This window comes from Octodon degus, unplaced genomic scaffold (genome assembly GCF_000260255.1).
Source record: "Octodon degus isolate 3935 unplaced genomic scaffold, OctDeg1.0 scaffold00005, whole genome shotgun sequence".
NCBI lineage: Eukaryota > Metazoa > Chordata > Mammalia > Rodentia > Octodontidae > Octodon > Octodon degus.
The window spans coordinates 27,243,191-27,262,405 of NW_004524581.1; the positions used below are offsets into that span (position 1 = coordinate 27,243,191).

The window sequence follows — 19,215 nt, forward strand, 5'->3', positions numbered from 1 at the left end:
GAGTTGTGCCATTCACAGCAAAGTGGTCAGAAATCGATCTCGTGAAGCCCGTAAGGACCGAACTCCTCCACCCCGATTTAGACCTGCTGGTGCTGCCCCACAACCTCCACCAAAGCCCAAGTAAGGGGAGATGAGTCTTAATGGACTGAAGAAAACTCTTGAGAAAGAAATAATAAAATTGAATGTTACACTTAAAAAAAAAATAAATAAAAAATAAAATCCATCAATGTCTAAAGAAAGTAATATTCTTAAACTATCAGAGTCCATTAATTTAAATTCAGCAAACCTATATTGTGTATTACGTGACAGGCATTTTGTTATGGACTGTGATATATAGTGAACAGACATTAATTCACCCAGCAAATATTAAGTTCAGCGAAGAATCTTCACGACTTCTTGAAGATTATGTTAAGTGCTCAGAGACACTAGGAGCTACCGAAATGAATGTCAAAGTCTCCAACATGCTGTGATCAGAGTAGTCCAGGTTGTGAAAGAAGTGGAGTGTTTGAGAAACATAAAACACCACAGACTTGTGGAAGCAGGGACAGGAGAGGAGGGGCCATGAGTACACAGAAGCCAGCAACAGGAGGAATGTCCTCCTTCTTAATCTTATGAATTGGATCTGATTGTAAAGGCAATGGGAGGCCATTCAAATTTAGATAGTAAAGTAACATTATGAGAAATTTGTTTTTCTCAATCTGACAGATGATGATGCCCTAGACTACAGTGCTAATAGAGAAGTGGATGGATCAGAAGATATTTTAGGAGTTGTAAGTGACTTGGTTTTAGTGGTTTTGAGATGTAGTGTTAAGGAAAGGGAGATTATGGACCCTTGGGATGATTCTGACTTCAGCCTCTGAGTGAATCATTGCCAGTCACATGAAATGAGAAGGGAGAATGCAAGGTCTGTTTTTGAGGTATTCCTCAAAGTACACAGATTCATGGGCCCCCAAAAGAAACACAGGTTATGTATGTATATATGTACATATGTGTGGGGTTTGTGTATAGAGAGTATGTATTTTTAGTTTGTCTGAAAGCATTGAGATTTCTTTCTTTTTTTTTTTTTTTTGCGGAACTGGGGATTGAACTCAGGCCCTTGCGCTTGCCAGGGAAGCACTTATTCCACTGAGCCATCTCCCTGGCCCAGCATTGAGTTTTCATGAAGTGGTGTCATTCAATCTATATGTGTGCTATAAGGTCAGTAAAAAGTTGGGTTTTAAAAGAGAAGTAATCATCATGAGGGTGTAGGTGAGAATTTGGTAGGGGAAGTCCCCGCCCCCCAAAAAAGCTAGAAGATCTTATTTATGAAAAGAAGTTTAATCCATAGTTTTTCTCCATACGCTAGGATCCAAGGTAAATGTAAGTTTAAATAATAACCAAGTTCATTAGTTCTTGCTCTTATTTGAACTAACTTGTTCTTGCTGAAATTGTTAACCCAGATTAACACTCAATTACTAAAATTTTATTAAGATTTTAATCAGAAGGCTAAAACTCTAGTTTCTGAATTGGCTGGCTATTGCTAATGGCTCTTTGGCTCTTTAAGATACCTAAGTTTAGGGATGGAGAAGGGGGTTGGGAGCTGTGCAGCTTTAGAAAGCTAGAAATGTACCTGCTAGTGGAGGCTGTAACCGATTATGGATACAAATTTGAAAGAGAAAGGAGGAAGAATAGATAGAACGTTTTTCTGCAAAGAGAGTTTTATACAGTGACTTGCATGAATCAAACTCCTGAGATAAAAGAAATGAATTTTTATTTGTAAGTGGGTTGAAAAAACCCTTGAGAACCTTTTGCTTTTTACTTTTAATTGACTTTATGAAATATGAAGTATTTTATAGCATGGAGTATCAAATTAAAACCTTCATTGGGAGCATGGAGTTATGTCTGTGGTATAAAATCAGGAGGGTTTGAACACTGGGAATGGGAATGTGGGAACTGGCCAAGTACTCTCTACTGGCTGCATGCTGGGAAGGAGTTGCCTCAGTGGTTCCTGCTGCAGTGGGAGGAGCACAGGCCTAGAGTCAAGTTCACCTGTGTCTCAAGCCCCCTGAGTCTTGAGACAGGTTGCCCAGGTTTCCTCTGCTAAACCTTAGGGTCTGACACCTATTACCCTGTTGATTCTGTGGTTTAAATAAGAAAATGAATTTAACACCCCCAGCAGTATGACTGCCTCATGGTAGCTCCTCATTCATCTCCCATTTGATTTTTTTGTACCCAGCTTTAGAGTCTTCAATGACATAGTAGCCTTATTGTGAGCCACATCATCCTAGTGAGCTGGAACAGGTGAATTTGAAGTTTTCCTTTCTTTTTTTTTTTATTCTTTGAACTGGGCATCAAACTCAGGACCTTGCATTTGCCACACAGGCTCTTATGCCCCTCAGCTATTTCCCCAGCCCCAAATTTCTCCTTTCTTTTAATTATGAAAATAGAAATTCATAAGTTCTGAAAAAAACTTGATACTTTAGAAATGTTAACCTACATGAAACTACTGTAGAAATGCTCTTAGAGGCACATAAAATAGTTCATGAAAGATTTAAGATAACAGGCTGGGGAGATGGCTCAGTAGAATAAGTATTTGCCTGACAAGTGCAAGGTCCCGAGTTCAATCCCTGGTACCTCAAAAAAAAAAAAAAGATTTAAGGTAACAGTTGATACTTTCAAAATACAATCCTATGTTAGTTTTTTTCTTTTAAAAAACAAGGAATTTGGTTAGTTCTCCACTCATCCAATTAATATTTATTTGGTACCATCTTTGTCTTGGGTCGTGTATAATGTGGGAAACTAGTTAGTGGACAGAGATTCTTATTCTTGGTCTTACACTGTGGGAAATCACAGGATGTTGTACCAGGAGAGTTTGACATTTTGTGCATCAGTGTTTTAAAAATAAGCATTCTCTCTTAACAGTTGATCTGCTTTTAGGAATGTAATTCAGGGAAGCTTGATAAAGTGTTGCTTATATTAGCAAAAAAAAAAAAAAAAAAGGAAAATGTAACAATATTTAATTGATACATCATTGAATGGATATACTACATATCTATCAGTGATCATACATCTGTATCATGCATTTTCCCTTAAGAAAAGAATAGGTTACCAGAAAGGTCTAGAGAGAAGACAGTTTATTTTGAAAAAAACATGATGTAGAGAACCCCCTGAAATTCTTTCCCAATTACTTTTGTGTATTCTCTGTTTTGAAGAAATCATTCTGAAAGATATGTTATTGTCAAAATCTGTAAAAGGTTGGTATGTGAGCTAATAAGCATCTGGTCAAATCTAATGTTAACAGCTGAGAGATAAAGAGGCACACCAAAGGTAAGTTTTGAGTAGTGACTAGACAAAGCATAGTTTCAGAGAGGCTGTCAGGACTATTTCGTCAGCCAAAAAGGCAGGAATCTTTTCATGGTGCTCTCAATCTTTTGAGATACTTTGTATAGTGAGAAGATTGATCTGTGAAATTATTCTCAACAGTGGTGGAGACTAAGTGAAACAAGGATGCGGCAGCCGACCCAGGAACTTTGCTGGTCACTTAGGCAGCACTTTCATGTCACTTTCTGCTCTGTGGAAACCTCTCATTTCTGGTTATTAAACATTTTATGAGTGACGTTGTTGAGAAATGATTCCCCTCCCCCCAGTTAATAGTAATCTTATTAAAAGTTTTTGTTCAGGTTTTACAAACAGTATAGGAAAACCTTTATTCATGTAAACCTCTCTCAAAGTCACAACTCTGTTCAAAGACAGCTTTACACCTTTAGATACACCATTAGCAGTGCAAATTTATAAAGATAGACAGTTACTCCTATTTTTTCTCCTATATAGAAATAAATTTGCTTGGAGATTTTTTTGGTGGTACTAGGGATCGAACTCAGGACCTTGTGCTTACGAGGCAGGTGCTTCTACCAGTGAGGCTATTTCCCTGACCCTAGAGATTTCTTCTGGTTTTCTCATTTATATGAGAATTGAATTATACAGTAACAAGTGAGAAGACTGTCACTGTATCTGGGTCAGACTTGGACCTTTCATCTTTGTGCTTTGCAGTGTAGTGTGTAGTAAGGAAATCGCTCTGCCTCATATTTTGTTACTTTTTCACATATAATACAAATCTGCATCCCTTTTGTCTCTGGAGTAGACTTTTGGGATTCTTCCCTCCATTCTCATTCTTTCATTCTCTCATATTCTGTCTCTCTCTCTGTCTCTCTGTCTGTGTCTGTGTCTGTGTCTGTGTCTGTGTCTGTGTCTGTGTCTGTGTCTGTGTCTGACTCTGTCTGTCTGTCTCTCTCTCAAAAGTAGGAGTTGGATGTAGAATGAAAGTACAAGAGAATGTGGCTGTCATGCACGTATCAGGTGCAAAAGGAAGAAGTAACTTAGTGACCCTTTATTTAAACTAGAGCTGTACCTTTCACTTTCAATTTGTTACTTTGTTGACTATCAATGTACCAAATACTTTATATAAATCTCACTTAATTCACATTATCCTGAGATTTTTGAATAACTACCTTCTTTTACAGTCAGGACTTCAAAAGCTCAGTTAGTTTCCTTTTAGCCCTCTGCCAAGTATATAGCACTGTCAAGGTCGGAATCCACGTCTAATGCTGCTGCTGTGTATTGCACTAACTGCTAACTGTGGCTTGGGAATTAGAAAAACATTGGGACTAAATTTCTGGTGAATTGTATTAACTGTCTTGGTCCTTGTTTTCTTTATAAAGTGAGAAGATTGGGCTAAATCTTTCGTTTTCTTGGGTTATAAAATTCTGTGATTTCTTGGTTCTTTTTAAATTAATGCAGAGCATATATATAGTGTTTACTAATACTCTATGAGCAGCCACTTTGATTTGTAAGGAATACTGTTAGTCTGTAGATTTTATGGTATTGGTGCTCTGAGGAGGTGTTTTTAAAAAGCATAAGCACAGGTTAAATTGTCAGCTGTTGACTATAAATCTTGAAGAAAAGTACCTGAATATCCAAGGAACATGGAAAGCATGGGCTAGAAATTGTATGGGTGGATCCTGGTAATGTCTTTAGATGCCAGCATTATTTATCTCAAAAGTTACTGTGTCTGGCTGAGTCAAATCACTTGTCCCCCCACTGTGTTTGCATGTGTGTGTACACACATGTGCATGCATGCACGGACCATTGGGCTACGTAGTGCAATAGTCACTCCACTGTTGTTCTTTTAAGACCTTATAACATTTCCAATTAAATGGTAAAGGTATGGTTATGGGAGAAACAATGATCATTGATATATACGACATAAAAATCATATAATTGCAATGTTTTTAATTCAATTTATATAGTACATTTTTCTTGAAGATATTGCACAAATAGCATTGAGATAATAGGCCATTTTAAAATGTTAAAACTTTGACAAATAAGTAGCTAGGCAAAATAAATACACAGAAAAGTAGCAGCGGAGACTATCTGCTTGGTGTAGTAGGTTAGTGACTAGCTGAATTCATTGTACTCCCTATGCTAAGTGAGCACTTGACGTGGAGAGCCCTTTTTTGTCTGGTCTCATACTTACCATTTCCATTCTATGGTTATAATTGAAGACTGAGTTTTGTTGTCAAATGACCTCTCTCTGCTGTTAACTTGGACCAGATTAACTAAACTTTCTAAACATCAGATTCATTGACAAAACTGTATTATTTATGCCTGCCTTGTTATGAGTCTCCCTGAGGAAATATAAATGAATTATGTACTTAAAACATTTAGTTCAGTGCTTGGCATATGGTTAATGTATCATAAATGCTGTTTTTATCATCAGAATATGTCAAAGCACGTTGATGCTGATGAGGCTGTAGAGCATGGTGCTAAAGGCTTCTCTGGTTCAAAAGATAAAGTTGTGGGATTGTAAAGAGCCCCTTTCATTTCTCCAAATTAATGAAATATAATCTGTACTTCATAAAGTAGTATTAGATTTTTAAGTGAAACATACAGAGAATATAGAGAATTACATTTGTATAATCACCATCAGTTTAAGAAATAAAACAATTACAGAATAAACCATTTCTCTGTTTTTAGTATGGTTCCTGTAAACTGAGTATAATTGGACCTTAGTATCAATTTTCTGCTTTTGCCGGTCAGTTTAGATTGCTCACTTTTATTATCATTACCAGTATGCTGACTTTTTACTGTCTTACGTGTTTTCTGCTTACTTTTTTGTTTCTGGTGCTGTTGTTTTCCTTCTGATCTGTCTTCTGTTGGTCTGAAAAACTTTTCTTTTTTCCCCTAAATGGGCTACCCTTGAAATTTTGACACATATAGTGGCTTTCTAGGGTCTAATTCTAAATTTAGTGTGTTTGCCATTCTTCTAAACCATAAAAAAAGACTTTGGAAAACTTTTAAGTTTAATCACTCTTTACCAATCTTTGTTTTTGACCAGTGTTGTTTTTTTTTTTTTTTTTGTCACCCAAATTAGTCTTTATTATTGCTGTCGTTGGATTTAATTTTATGGCAACGTACATTGTCTTTTAATATCCAGAAAAGAAAACTGATTTTCTTATTCCTTTGCAGATTTTCAAAAGAAACAACCAGATGATGATTCCACTCCAAGTACAAGTAACAGCCAATCAGATTTGTTTTCCGAAGAGACCACCAGTGACAACAACAATACCTCGATAACCACGCCAACTCTAAGTCCCAGCCAGCAGCCGCTTTCGACAGAACTGAATGTAACTTCACCGGGTAAAGAGGAATGTAAGTGCCTGGATCATGAGAGGTGGATGGGAGAACAGCCCAGGAAACGAGTTGGGAACTTCTTGGTTATAACTAACTTCAGGGAAAACAGTTTTTTTTAATTCAAGAGAAGTACTGTATTTAGATATAGGATTTCTATTTAGTAAGTTAGAAAATAATTTCCAGCCATTTCATAGGGTACAGGTTCTTCTTAGGAGACATCATTTTACATTAACTGCCAAGATACATAAGGTTTTAAACCACTCTATAGCGATGGCTCTGCACTCTGACTATACTTTAGAATCCACAGGAGATTTGGGGGAGGGATAATCTTCAGCATGGGTCCCTAATTCTAATTTAATTGATCTACCAGGAATCCCAGAAATCTTTTCTTTTTAGCTCTGCAGGAAATTCAGAGGTGCGGCAGGGTTTTGAATCACTGTTTGTTTGTTTTTTGTTTTTTTGTAGTACTGGGGATTGAACTCAGGACCTTAATGCTTGCCAGGCAAGCGCTTATTCTACTGAGCTATCTCCCCAGGCTCTTCCGTTACTTTTCTGTAGTCTTCAGTGGTAGACTACTATTATTTGTGTTTTGGAGGTTCACTAGGTACTTATCTTTTATAATACTGTGACTCTCTGACTCTTGGGGAACAGCTATAATACAGTATTTGTTGAAAATTATAGGATGACAGGAGTTTTTGCCTTGTAAGAGGTTTACTTAAAGTGTTGAATTTAATGACATGAGTGAGTTTAATGAATCTAGAAGTGTGATGGGTTAAGATGTTCTGTCTAGGGCTGGCCAGATAGGTCAGTAGATTAAAGTGCCTGCTTAGGCAAATGCAGGGAACGGGGTGGATCCCCAGTATGTCATGGCAGCCCTACCCCTGGCGTGCACTGAGACTGAGATTGAGATGGCGTGGTAGTGCGCACCTGTAATCCTAGCACTTGGGAGGCTGAAAACAGGAGAATCACTATGAGTCCTATCTATGTAGTGAACACAGGTAGACTCTATACTAAATATATTTTTAAAAAAAAGTTCTATCTATAGTTTTGGAAAGATTAGCAAAAAACAAGTACTTATTTAAATACTTTGTAAACAAGTACTTATTTAAATATTTCGTAAACCACTGTATTCAGTTATATTGAGACTATAAATTAAAAGTCATGGTCCTTGTCTTTCAGAAATTTATAGTTTTGCAGAGCAAGTTAAACAGTGTTTGTTACATTACATAAGTTACCAACCTGGTGTGACTATTTGATAATGTCTGGAGGGCTAGAACACTATTAAACATCTTATATTACACATATAGCACTCTACAAAAAAGAATGATCCTACTTGACATGTCAGTGGCACTGAGGTTTAAGAAGTCTGATTCATGATGATATGTACCCATGTCTTGCAGTGTACTAAATACAGAACTGTTTGAAGGACTTGGCTCCCTGGAGGTGGTACTGGGATGGATAGAAAGTAATGAAAAGGTGTTCTACACACAGTAGTGTGAGCTATAGAAAGAAGTTGCCTTGAGTTCCTTAATGGCCAGTATAACTTTAGGGAGGAGAATGGAAGACGAGCGTGGAAGGGTGAGTTATGGCCAAGTCATAGATGCTTATATGTTTAGTTAAGCTGTTTGGACTTTACACAGGAAACCGTATTTTGGAGCAGAGAAAGTGTTAGCAATATAATTCTTTTAGAGAAGTAAGCTGGCAGTGTTGAAAATAAGGAGGAGCTATGCTGGAATACCACTGCAAAGAAAGCCTTATAATAATATAACATGTTAAAAACAAAAAACGTGATAGATTCAAGGCAGAATATTTTGTTTTCTTTTAGAAAATCAATTCTAGGTCATGTACTTACTGAGTTAATGAAAGCCACGACTCCCTTTCTTAGAAAAACAAATGCACTATCCATTTACACCTAATGTTACATAACATTTCTCTAAAGTGTATTATAGCCTTCAGGTCAAGAATTTGTAGTCAAAAGGAAAGGTTGGAGCTAGCGCAGAACTAGCCTGATAAAGCTTAGATTGGATCCAGGCCACAAGAAACCAATTGATTCAGCCAAAATGCATGTGGGATTAAGATAATAGTACCATTGACTAAGCACTTGACTTATGAGATAGTATTCTACTCACTTGGCATATTATCTTTTATTCCTTATGACAACTCAGTGAGGTGTATGCTGGCATTATCCACATTCTTTGGATAAGGAAACAGGCACAAGTAATTTGTCCACGGTCATAAAATAGCAGTTACTGAAACTAGTTAACAAATTTTCAGATATTTAGATTAAGAATCCATGCTTTTGGTCAGTTAATTCACAATGTGAAATGTACCCATCACAGAGAATATTAATTTTGACACAAAAATCAGTGCTTTGACAGCATATAGCTTAGGTATGTAGAAATCCAAATCATAACTAGAAGTTACTTTAATTCATCCTGAGAAGTACATATAACAGGGATTGGAAGTAAACATGTATTCATATAATTAAAACATCTTCTTTGGAGATAGACCTTCGTGGAATTGACTCGTAACAAGGATTTATATAGCAAACGGCAAAACATGGGCTCAGAACAAAAGGAGTTAAGGGAATGAGTTTTTAAAGAACAGAATGAAAGAAAATTAGAAACAATACAGAATTTCAAAATACAAGATCATAGCAATTCAACAGTCATGATTATATTGCATATTGTCTTCAAAGTAGTTCAAATTACCAGATATAAGCATGCAAAATTGGTCAAAAAATTAAGCATTAACTTTCAATAAGCTAATAGAAATTAGTAGTACAATTATTTTCGCTGTGTATTGTTTGTATGTGTGTATCAATTTTTCCCTTTTCTTTTTTTTCTCCTTTTCCTCATCCCATTTGTTTCCTGTTGATCAGTTTCTTTCCCTTTCACAATATCTATTGTACCTTTAGAATTTTATTTACTTTTTGAGAGTCTTACACTAGGGAGACACTGTGATGTTTACACTTGTGGGTCTGATTTATTTTACTTATAAGTATGGTCTTTAGTTCCACCCACTTACTTATGAAAACTTCAAGGTTATCTTTCTTTATAGCTGAGTGGTACTCCATTGTATAAAAATACCACATCTTTATCCGTGCTTCAGTTAATGGACATTTGGCAGTCTTTGTTTCCAAGATTTAGTATGACAAGTTGTGCTGCTATAGACATGGGTGCACATATGTGACTGTAGTATGATTGTCTCAGTTACTCTTCTGTTGTTGCTGGCACAAATCCCCAACACCCAGAATGAAGGAAGGAAAGGTTTATTCAGCTCACAGGTACTGGAGGTTTCAGTCTGTACTCGGCTGGCTCCGAGGCAGAGCGGCACAGGGCAGAGAGTGTCAGTTCATGGGGGCAGCAAGAGCAAGAGGAGCCAAGGGAGGAGGAGCAGCAGCAATGGCACCAGAGAGGAAGTCTATCTCTTTCTTTCTCTTACTTACATTCAGATTATCCACCCCAGGCTGGGTATAATGTTCACACCCATAATCCCAGCAGCAGTAAAACCTGTAATCCCAGTGGATCATGAGTTAATCTCAAACTCTAGAAGTCCCTGCCCCATGACTGCATGAGGCTTTGGGGGAGATAACTAGACACAAACCATAACAATGATGTTTTCAGTTTTTTTTTTTTTTAAAAATACCCAGAAAAGGAATAATTGGATTGAATAGGATCTCTAATTCTAGTTTTTTGAGGAATTTCCACAGTGATTGTACCAGTCTACATTTCTACCAACAGTGGAGAAGGATTCCTTTTCCCCCACAAGTCCCTTCAGCATTTGTGTTATTGGTTATTGATTTCTTGGTTATATCCATTCTTTCTGGGATGAGATGGAATCTCAGTGTTGTGTTAATTTGCATTTCTCAAATGACTGATGATGCTGAACATTTTCTCATATATTTATTTGCCTTTTGTATTTCTTCATTTGAGAAGTGTGTGTGTTCATCTGAGATGTCCATTTTTGGATTGGGTCTTTGAATTGGACTATCTGGTACACCTTAAGGACATATGGAGGCTTCTGGATTCAGTGCAAGATTTCATCTTCAAAACCCTTTCCCCTTCTGCTGCCTGATCTGTCTTGTCCTGAGATCTGGACCCTAAGTTACAACTCTTCTGTGTTTCATTCCAGGCCACTGTAGAATATTATACTTTTTAATTTATAAATACCTTTGATGTGATTAAGGACATATTTTAGTAACCTTCCTCCTTGCCAAGAAACAATAACCACAACTTAGAGGAGGAAGTGAGGTTTACTTTGTTACAGTTTTTAAGAGGATTCAGTCCATAGTTGACCAGCTGCACAACAGAAACAGCAGGGGTATAGGGCTTAGTGGAGGAATACAGCTCACATCATGTCAGCCAGGAAGGGGAGAGAGAGGAAAGAGAAAAGGCAGGAATGTGGAGGGAGATACACTCTTTTAGGCCATGTTCCCAGGGAACTGGCTTGTCAGCCCCACCTCCTAATGGTATGTTCAGCTCTAACATCATCAGTAAACTATCTCACCATTAGTGCCCCTAAGATCCAGTCACCTACAGAAACCCAACCTATGAACATGAGGCTTTAGACACCCTCTTGTCCTCCCTACCCCATCCTCTCATTCCCCTAACCTCATCAAATCACTGCTTTGAATCATTGTATGTTATACTTGTTGAAGCTAATGTCATTTCTTAATTCCTGAGGTTTTTCAACAGATCTGGGGAAATGGGATTTGTTGTTATTATTTGAGCTTGACTTGGATTTGTATTGTGTTCAGGTGGGGAAAATGGATGCTTAGGAGAGAGCAGTCATTTATCCATGCAGAGACAGCACTTTAAATTTTAGGGTTAACTTCCAAAGGTGAGAGCTAAGAAAAGCAGTAAGAATAGGTCTTGGGTGCAGCCTCCATATTTAGGGAACAATAGTGACAGAAGAGACAATTGTCAGGGAGGAAGAGAATGACAGTGGGCAAGGGCAAGGTCAGAAAAGCCAAAAAATAAATTTCAGTTTATGGTGGTATGGGCTTTAATGAAAATGTTAGCTCAGTTTTTGTTGTATTGTAAGCTTTCTTCTTCTAGTCTCTTTATAGAGAACTGATACTTAATTTTTAATGAAAACATGACTTTTTATAGATAGCGGATTGTTGCAGAGAGTCACTAGAAACTTCTGCCTACAGTTACAGAGCTTTAGGTTGGCAGAGGAACCTTCCTTCCAAGCACACTGATTTGGATCCTGAATCTGTGCTTTTAGATACCTTAGCATAGCATTGTGAAAGTGCTGCTGAAGCTGTAAACTGTCAAGAGGCATTTGGACTTGGTGAGATTGCTCACCTCCATAAACTGTTTCAGCACTTTGCACATTCATTCAGTAGTCTTTGCTGAGTACCTACTCTTTGTTAGGTGCTAGGTTAAGTGATTAAGGTGAAGTATCTACCCTGAAGGATGTTAGATTTGCAAATACTGGGATCTTGGCATATTTTCACAAGTAGGTATAATCATTTAGAGGCATGGGGGGCAAAAGTTGTTGCAGGTGTGCTTTGCTGCCTCTCTTAAGTTGAAAGCACTTGTGCTAGGGTGAGCATTGGCTTTGTTAAAGCTGCCAAAGTAGATGCTTTATATTTCAGTGTAAGACTAAGTGATTGCCAAATAGTAGTGAAGACCCAAGTAGCCTAATCCACCACACTTTTCAAATTTTTGAGCTATGACTTGCCTAGAAGGGTAGCAGAAGAGGGAGCAGAGTCATAGGGACCACAATAAGATGTGGAGTACAATATAGGAGTTGCTAGAAAATGGGTTTGAAATGTCAAATCCAAGTACTCATAATTTTTTAAACTAATTATTAACTTCATTGAAAATCAGTAATCATATATAGCAAATTAAAAATTGTAGACAAATACTGAAATACTGAAATAGTGAAAGATAAAAGATGTAGAAGTGAATTTTAGAAAAATATTTCTGAAATGAATACATCAGATTAATAATAGATTGCACAGGGCTGGTGAGATGGCTCAGTGGTCTAAAGCACCTACTTGGAACAAGCTTAGCAAAACACATGGACCACGGTTCAAATTCTTTTGAAGAAACATCTGTCCAGGTTTCAGGGACATATCTGGATCTCTACCACTACATGATAGCTATCTGTGTCCCTATATTACTTTTGACAATAGTTATTATTCTCTGCAGTCTCTTCAAATTTTATTCTTAATAATTCTTTATTGTTGTGGTAGTTGATACATTGTGTCAACTTGGCTATATTTCAGCAGTTCCAGGCACAGGGGCCTCCCCTGCCCTGCAGGCAGGCAAGGCCCAACCTGGGGTGCAATTGGTTCCACCCTAGGGCCATGGGCCACCACAGAGTGACTCAATATGAAAAGTGTATATAAAGGAGTTAAAGAAGGCTTCCTGCCAGCCCTGCCCCACTTCCTTGGAGAAGTCCTAGTCTTCGGAGGAGTTACAATCTTCACCATGGAGCGCTGGTCTTCCTAGTCAGTGTAGAAAGAAAAGAGAGGCTTAATGGACACCACAGCTGTTGCTCCTCAGCTGTTGCTCCTCCTCTGCTCTTCACTGTTTTCTGCTGCCATGGACTGTTGTCATTTGCACTGGAGCCAGCAGAGTATGAAATGAAACCTCCACAAACTGTGAGCTAAATAATAAATAAATAAACCTTTCTTTCCTTCATTTTGAGTACTGGTCAATTGTCCCAACAAAGAGTAAAAAGTAACTAAGACAACTATCATGAAAACTTTTTCTTAGTTGATACTTTTGTATATATTAACCTAATCAAATACTGTGCGAGTACTCTGAATTGATCACAGATTTGTACATATAATACTCTACATTCTGGCCTCTTAGTTGGACTCACAATGTAATTTTAATTTTTGAATATTATTCTGAAATATTTTTGAATATTTAATTAATTTTCTTAATATATTTAATTTTTGTTTTATGATTTATAACTGTTTCTTTGGCTTGCAATCTACTTATAAGACATGGTATGATATTTTCTCCTAGGATTAGAAACCTTAAAAGTGTACTTCCATTTTCCACTGGCTAGCTTGTTTCCTTTTAGGAATCAGAGGAAGAAAGTTGATGCCTACTATTGGGGAAAATTTAATGGCAGGAAATGGACTAGATTTACAATATTGTGTCATTTTAATCTAGCAGTTTGAAAGGATATATCTCATATAAAATATGCTTCTAAGTTCTGGAGGTGCATAGTAAGAATGAAGAATACCTACCACTTACATAAAAGCATAGTTTAAGGACTGCTACACCTCAGCCTACAGGCTACCTCCAGCCCATCATCTGTTTTTGCACTACCCCCAAGCAGAGAATGAGTTTTACATTTTTATATTTTTAAATGGTTTAAGAAAATCAAGAGAATGATATTTTGTAAAACGTAGTAACGAGAAATTTAATAGACACAGGCCCGTTATTCATTTGTGTACTTCGGCTTTATCTGTGCTACAGCAGCAGAGTTAGCAGTCACTCCAGAGATCCAGTGGACCTTTGTAGAAAAAAGCTGCAAACTCATTTTACAAACTACTTTGACAAATATCATGTTCCTGACATCATCCTGACAATTCAGTGCAGATAGGGCAGGTATTCTTCGTAATTCATAGATCAGAAAAAGAGATTTGGGTGAAGACATAGCAGGGCCACAGCTCAGATCTGAATCTTCTGCGTGTTTAATACTTGTGAGTTTTCTGTCCTTGTAACTGCTGCATCTGTCCAATAGATTTTATTGGTGTAGTTCAAAGAAAATACCCATAAAAAATGAGAACCTTACTAACCAGAATGTTAGTGAAGACTTTTACTAATTAACATTTCTTTTTCTTTTTTTTGCTCCGATTGCCTTCAGGACAGGTTTGGCTGGCTTGAATTGTGGGGATCCAACCACAGCAACCTGAGCCTGATGCTTGGTTGAAGCAGCCACTTAAAGAACTGAGCTAAGGGGCAGGCCCCCACTAATTAACATTTCATTTCCAAATGCTGTATAGATTTTCCCCTAATATAAAACTGATTTCTAAAATAGCAATTTGAGAGCATTCTTTACCTGTGGTTAAATTGATTTGGTTTGAATGAAATTCCCATTGTTCCTTTGAAAATGAGTTTCTGGCAATACCCATGCTTCCCCAGGGATTACAAAAAGAAGAAAAAAAGAAAAGAATGATAGGACCTTTTAAATAGATGTCATTGCTAGACTGCCCCTGGGTCTGACAAGACTTTACTTGTTCTCTGAAAAATTAATATCACTACCAAGTAGCTAATCTTTTTGTTTTTACCGTTTAAGTTTGCAATCTCTAAATGAAACTAGTTTCCCCCTTTTCAGACTATGTAGTGAATTTTTCTGGAGGACAAATACTGGCAAACAGGATGGTTTCTTCTTAAAAAGCATTTGGAAAATATTACCTATTAAAATACTTTATGACTTCCTACTGGGCTTGTTTTAAGTGAAATATAGTAGAGAGATTTATTTACAGTTTTCTCTTTCTATGTGCTTTTCTCTTCCCTCTTCTCTAATGAAGCTCAGAGCATCAGGCCATTTATCAGAGATAATTATACAACAGATGGAGCTTTTCTGATATATAATAGTCTCAAAGTGGAAGATCCTTTCCCATAATGAAGAATGCCCAAACTTTAAAAATCTCTTGATTTTAATTTAAAGGTTTTTTTTTTTTCTTAGTGCTTTTATTTATTAATCCTGAAGCTGGTTCTGTAAAGCATGCTGCTTTTATTAAGCCCTATTCTAAAAAGATTGATACTTCACAGTAAAGTTTAATAATATGCGGTTATATATGGTATTGAATTGAATGTCTATAATTCACCAGGAATCAGTGTTTAGGGTCAAGTTAATCCTTGTCAAAATGTAGAAGGACTTGAGCACTTAGTAGTGTTTTCTTATATAAATTATTTTTGTTCCATAATGTTATCTGTATGGGAACTTGTTTGTTCATATGTAGTAGCATCTGACTTCCAACTTCTGCTTAAATAATCAAATTAAAACAAAATTATGCTTTTTAAATTCATTACTTACAGGCTTTTACCCTCTTACATTTACGTATAAAAGTTAAGCATGATTATATTCTCAATTTTTTACTTTAAAAATTTAAACTTATTCAGAGGAGAAGATAAAGATAACTCTTAACAGTGCCACTCCCCATCACCATCAAATTCCTGCTCTTTCCAGAAATAGCCACTGTTTATCATTTTAGGTTATATTTTTTAATGCAGTTATAGACTTGCGTACATACATACAAAGTTTTGCTTAGTTTTATATAAGTGACAATATACACATTGCTTTTAAAGTTGTTTTTGACTTAATATATTTTGGCAATCTTTATAGGTTAGTAGTGGAAAGGTTTTAGGGCATCATACTCCATATTATAATTACTGTGTTTTTTTTTTTTTTTTTAAACCCTTTTTAGGCTGTTTCTGAAATTTTGCTTTTATAAAACTTGCCAAGTGAACATTTTTGTACACACGCAGTACTGCATGTGTCATTTTTAATGACTTAACAAGACAGAAAATGCATATATTTTGAATTTTAATATAAAAGACAATATATTCCAGAATGGCTAAGCCATTTTTTATGCCTAATTGTGGTATTCAAGGGTGACTGTTTATTATACCAGCAGTAGGTGCTTCCCTTTGGTTTTTTTTTTTTTTTTTAAATCCTTTTTAAAATTTTGGACAAAATAGCTTCTGATGATGAGGTTGAACATGTTTCATGTGTTTTATTAGGTATTTATAAATCTGGGGCCCAGAAAGATAGCTCAGTAGAATAAGTACTTGCCTGGCAAGCATAGGGTCCTGAGTTCAGTCCCTGATACGAGGGGCAGGGTGGGGGGAATGGATGGATCTGCAAGTGTTTTTCAGATTCATGTTCTTTGCTTCTTCATTTATCTTAGCTGGACTCACTCTTTCTTTCTTTCTTTCTTTCTTTCTTTCTTTCTTTCTTTCTTTCTTTCTTTCTTTCTTTCTTTCTTTCTGTGGAACCAGGGATTGAACTCAGGACTTTGCGCTTGCCAGGCAAGCACTTTTTCTACTGAGCCATCTCCCTGGCTCCTGGATTTTTTTTCCTTACAGATTCGTAGAAACTTACTGTAGATAATGGCTTTGGTGTTTATGCTGTCAATATTTTTTCTGGTATGTTACTGGGATTTTTATTTCAATTTGAGTACTTCATTTCACTAGAAAATTTATTAAAGTCTATTGGTTCTTTGTCTTCTGTTTGTGGCTTCCTTGAAAGCCTTTTTGAACCACAAGTTAGAAGATGTTTTTCTGTATGTTCTTAACATAGTTTCATTCTTTTTCACATTAATTCCTCATTGGAGTTTATGTTGCATGTAACATGATACACAGAGACTTACCCTTCCCAATCTTTCCATGGCTAATGAGTTATTCCAAAACTACCTACTGAATTATCCTGGCTTGAAATGCCATTGCTGGTATGTAAACATAGATGTGTTTCTGGGTGTTCTGTTACCTTCTTCTAGGGGGTTGCTTTTGTATACTATACTGCTAAAACTGAGATATAGTTTTGTGAAGTGTGCTAATATTGGATAGAGCTAGTCTTTATTAGTTTGTCTTTTTCTAAATTTTGTTAGCTATTTTCTTGTCTTCATGAATTTTATATTTGGCTTGTTAAGTTCTGCTAAACATTACAGCTAGATGCAGTGATGCATTCCTTTAATCCCAGCTTCTTGGGAAACTGAGGTAGGAGTATCACAAGTTGAAGGCTAGCTTTGGCAACTTAGAAGACCTTTTCGTAAAATGAGAAATGATGAAAAGGATGGGGGAAGTAGTTAAGTGAGAAGGCCCTGGATATACTAATCAATCAACCAACCAGCCAGTAAACAAACAAACAATGTAGTTTAGTTTTCGTTAGTATTGTATTGAAAGTATATATTTTTAAGATTTTTAAAAAAATCTTTGGAGGTTAGATGGGAATATAGTTTGTCTTCATTTTATTTAATACACACACATATTCTTGAATAAAGAGTTATTTTCTGAAAGTGGGTTTTGTATATTTGTTGCAGGAGTTTCTTTGCAGCTTTGTAGTTCCATTGTTATTTTTGCGTTTTTGTTCAGTGGTAGTGGGGCTTGAACCCAGGGCCCTTTGCACTGAGATACATCTCCTGCCTTTTTAAAACATTTCTTGTTGCTTTGAGATAGAGTCTCCCCAAGTTGCTCAGGCAAGGTTCAAACTAGGGATCCTTGTGCCTCTGCCCTCCAGAGTGCTGGGCTTACAGGTGTGTGCTGGCACATGGCATTCTTAGGCTTTACGCTAAGGAAGCTACTTCAGTTTTTTTTGTAGTAGTTTACAAATAGAGTTTTTGCTGTGGATATTTTAGATGTAGTCTTTATAACGTTAAGGAAGCTCTTGCACCCAACCTTGCATTACCAATGGGTGTTGAGTTATACAAAATACTATTTTATTTTTACACTATCAAGATTCATAAGTAATTTCTACTTTAATACATAATCTCTTCATTTTAATACACCTCTAGTGTTAGCCATCTTTGCAGTCCTTAAATCATTCTCATTCTTTTAGTATATTCTTGTATTTGTAATACTAACTTTATTTTAAATTTTATCTCTTTTTAATAAATGAGCGTTTTGTGCGAAGCAGCCATGCTGTTCCTCTCATGTGAAACTTTTTGTCTTTTACTGTGTTGTAACACAACCTTTTCCTTATGTTTTGAACCCTATATGATATCTTGAGGAACTTGTTCATGAAACTGACCTCACTGATAATTTTTTTCCCAAGTAGAGCTTGTGAGACCTTTTTGGTTTCTTACATGAGTATTGGACTACTCAGGGTTCTACCTCACTTTAAGTGAATTTTGGCAATTGACACTGTCACCTCCCCTAATCCAGTTTCAGTTTCAGTTACTGTCACCTTTGGCCCTCAAAATACTAAACAGAAAGTTCCAGAAATAAGCAGGGTTTTTTTTTTTCCCTTGAATTTGTTTATTGATATATTTTATATATACATAGTGATAGCATTCATCATAAGGGAATTGTACCTTGCTTCAAACAATAGTTTCAAGGGTTTTTTTTTTTTAAAAGATTTAAAATTTCTGAATTTAGTTCAACTTATAATACCACATTTCCAAGAAAAATGAACCTTTTGCAAAGACATTTAAATAAAATCATACCAAGATGCACAAAAATGACATTGTCCAAAACTTCTTATAAAGAAAAAAATCATTAAAGCAAATACATAAAAATATTAGCTATGGAAGAACAAAATTAAATAGCTTCTTATTCACATTAGAAAGAAAAAAAAGGACCAATGGTGTAAGAAACTAGATTAAAGGACTGAAAGAAAATATCTGTTCTCTTTGAATTTTATACTTAGCAAACATACCCTTGAAAACTAAAAGTAAGATTTTCTAGTTATACAAACTTGAAATATTTTAATACCTCCAGATGTAGCATATAGGAAATAACAAAGAGTATAATTCAAAAGTCAAGAGAAGTTGCAGTATGCTCCTGGATGAACAATAAAGAGCTCTTAATATGATAGTTATGCAGGACTATATAAAAGATATATTAG

General features: G+C 36.2%; 1 protein-coding gene across 2 annotated transcripts in view; it reads left to right on the forward strand.

Annotated features, from left to right (window-relative positions):
- The window catches only part of Zfand3 (zinc finger AN1-type containing 3), a 339,956-nt gene that overhangs the window by 246,461 nt on the left and 74,280 nt on the right, over nt 1-19,215 (forward strand). For both annotated transcript variants that reach the window (XM_004624182.3, XM_023720311.1), the window contains exon 3: nt 6,505-6,687. In XM_004624182.3, the coding sequence (XP_004624239.1) occupies nt 6,505-6,687 (183 nt within the window). The remainder of the gene's footprint in view (nt 1-6,504; nt 6,688-19,215) is intronic.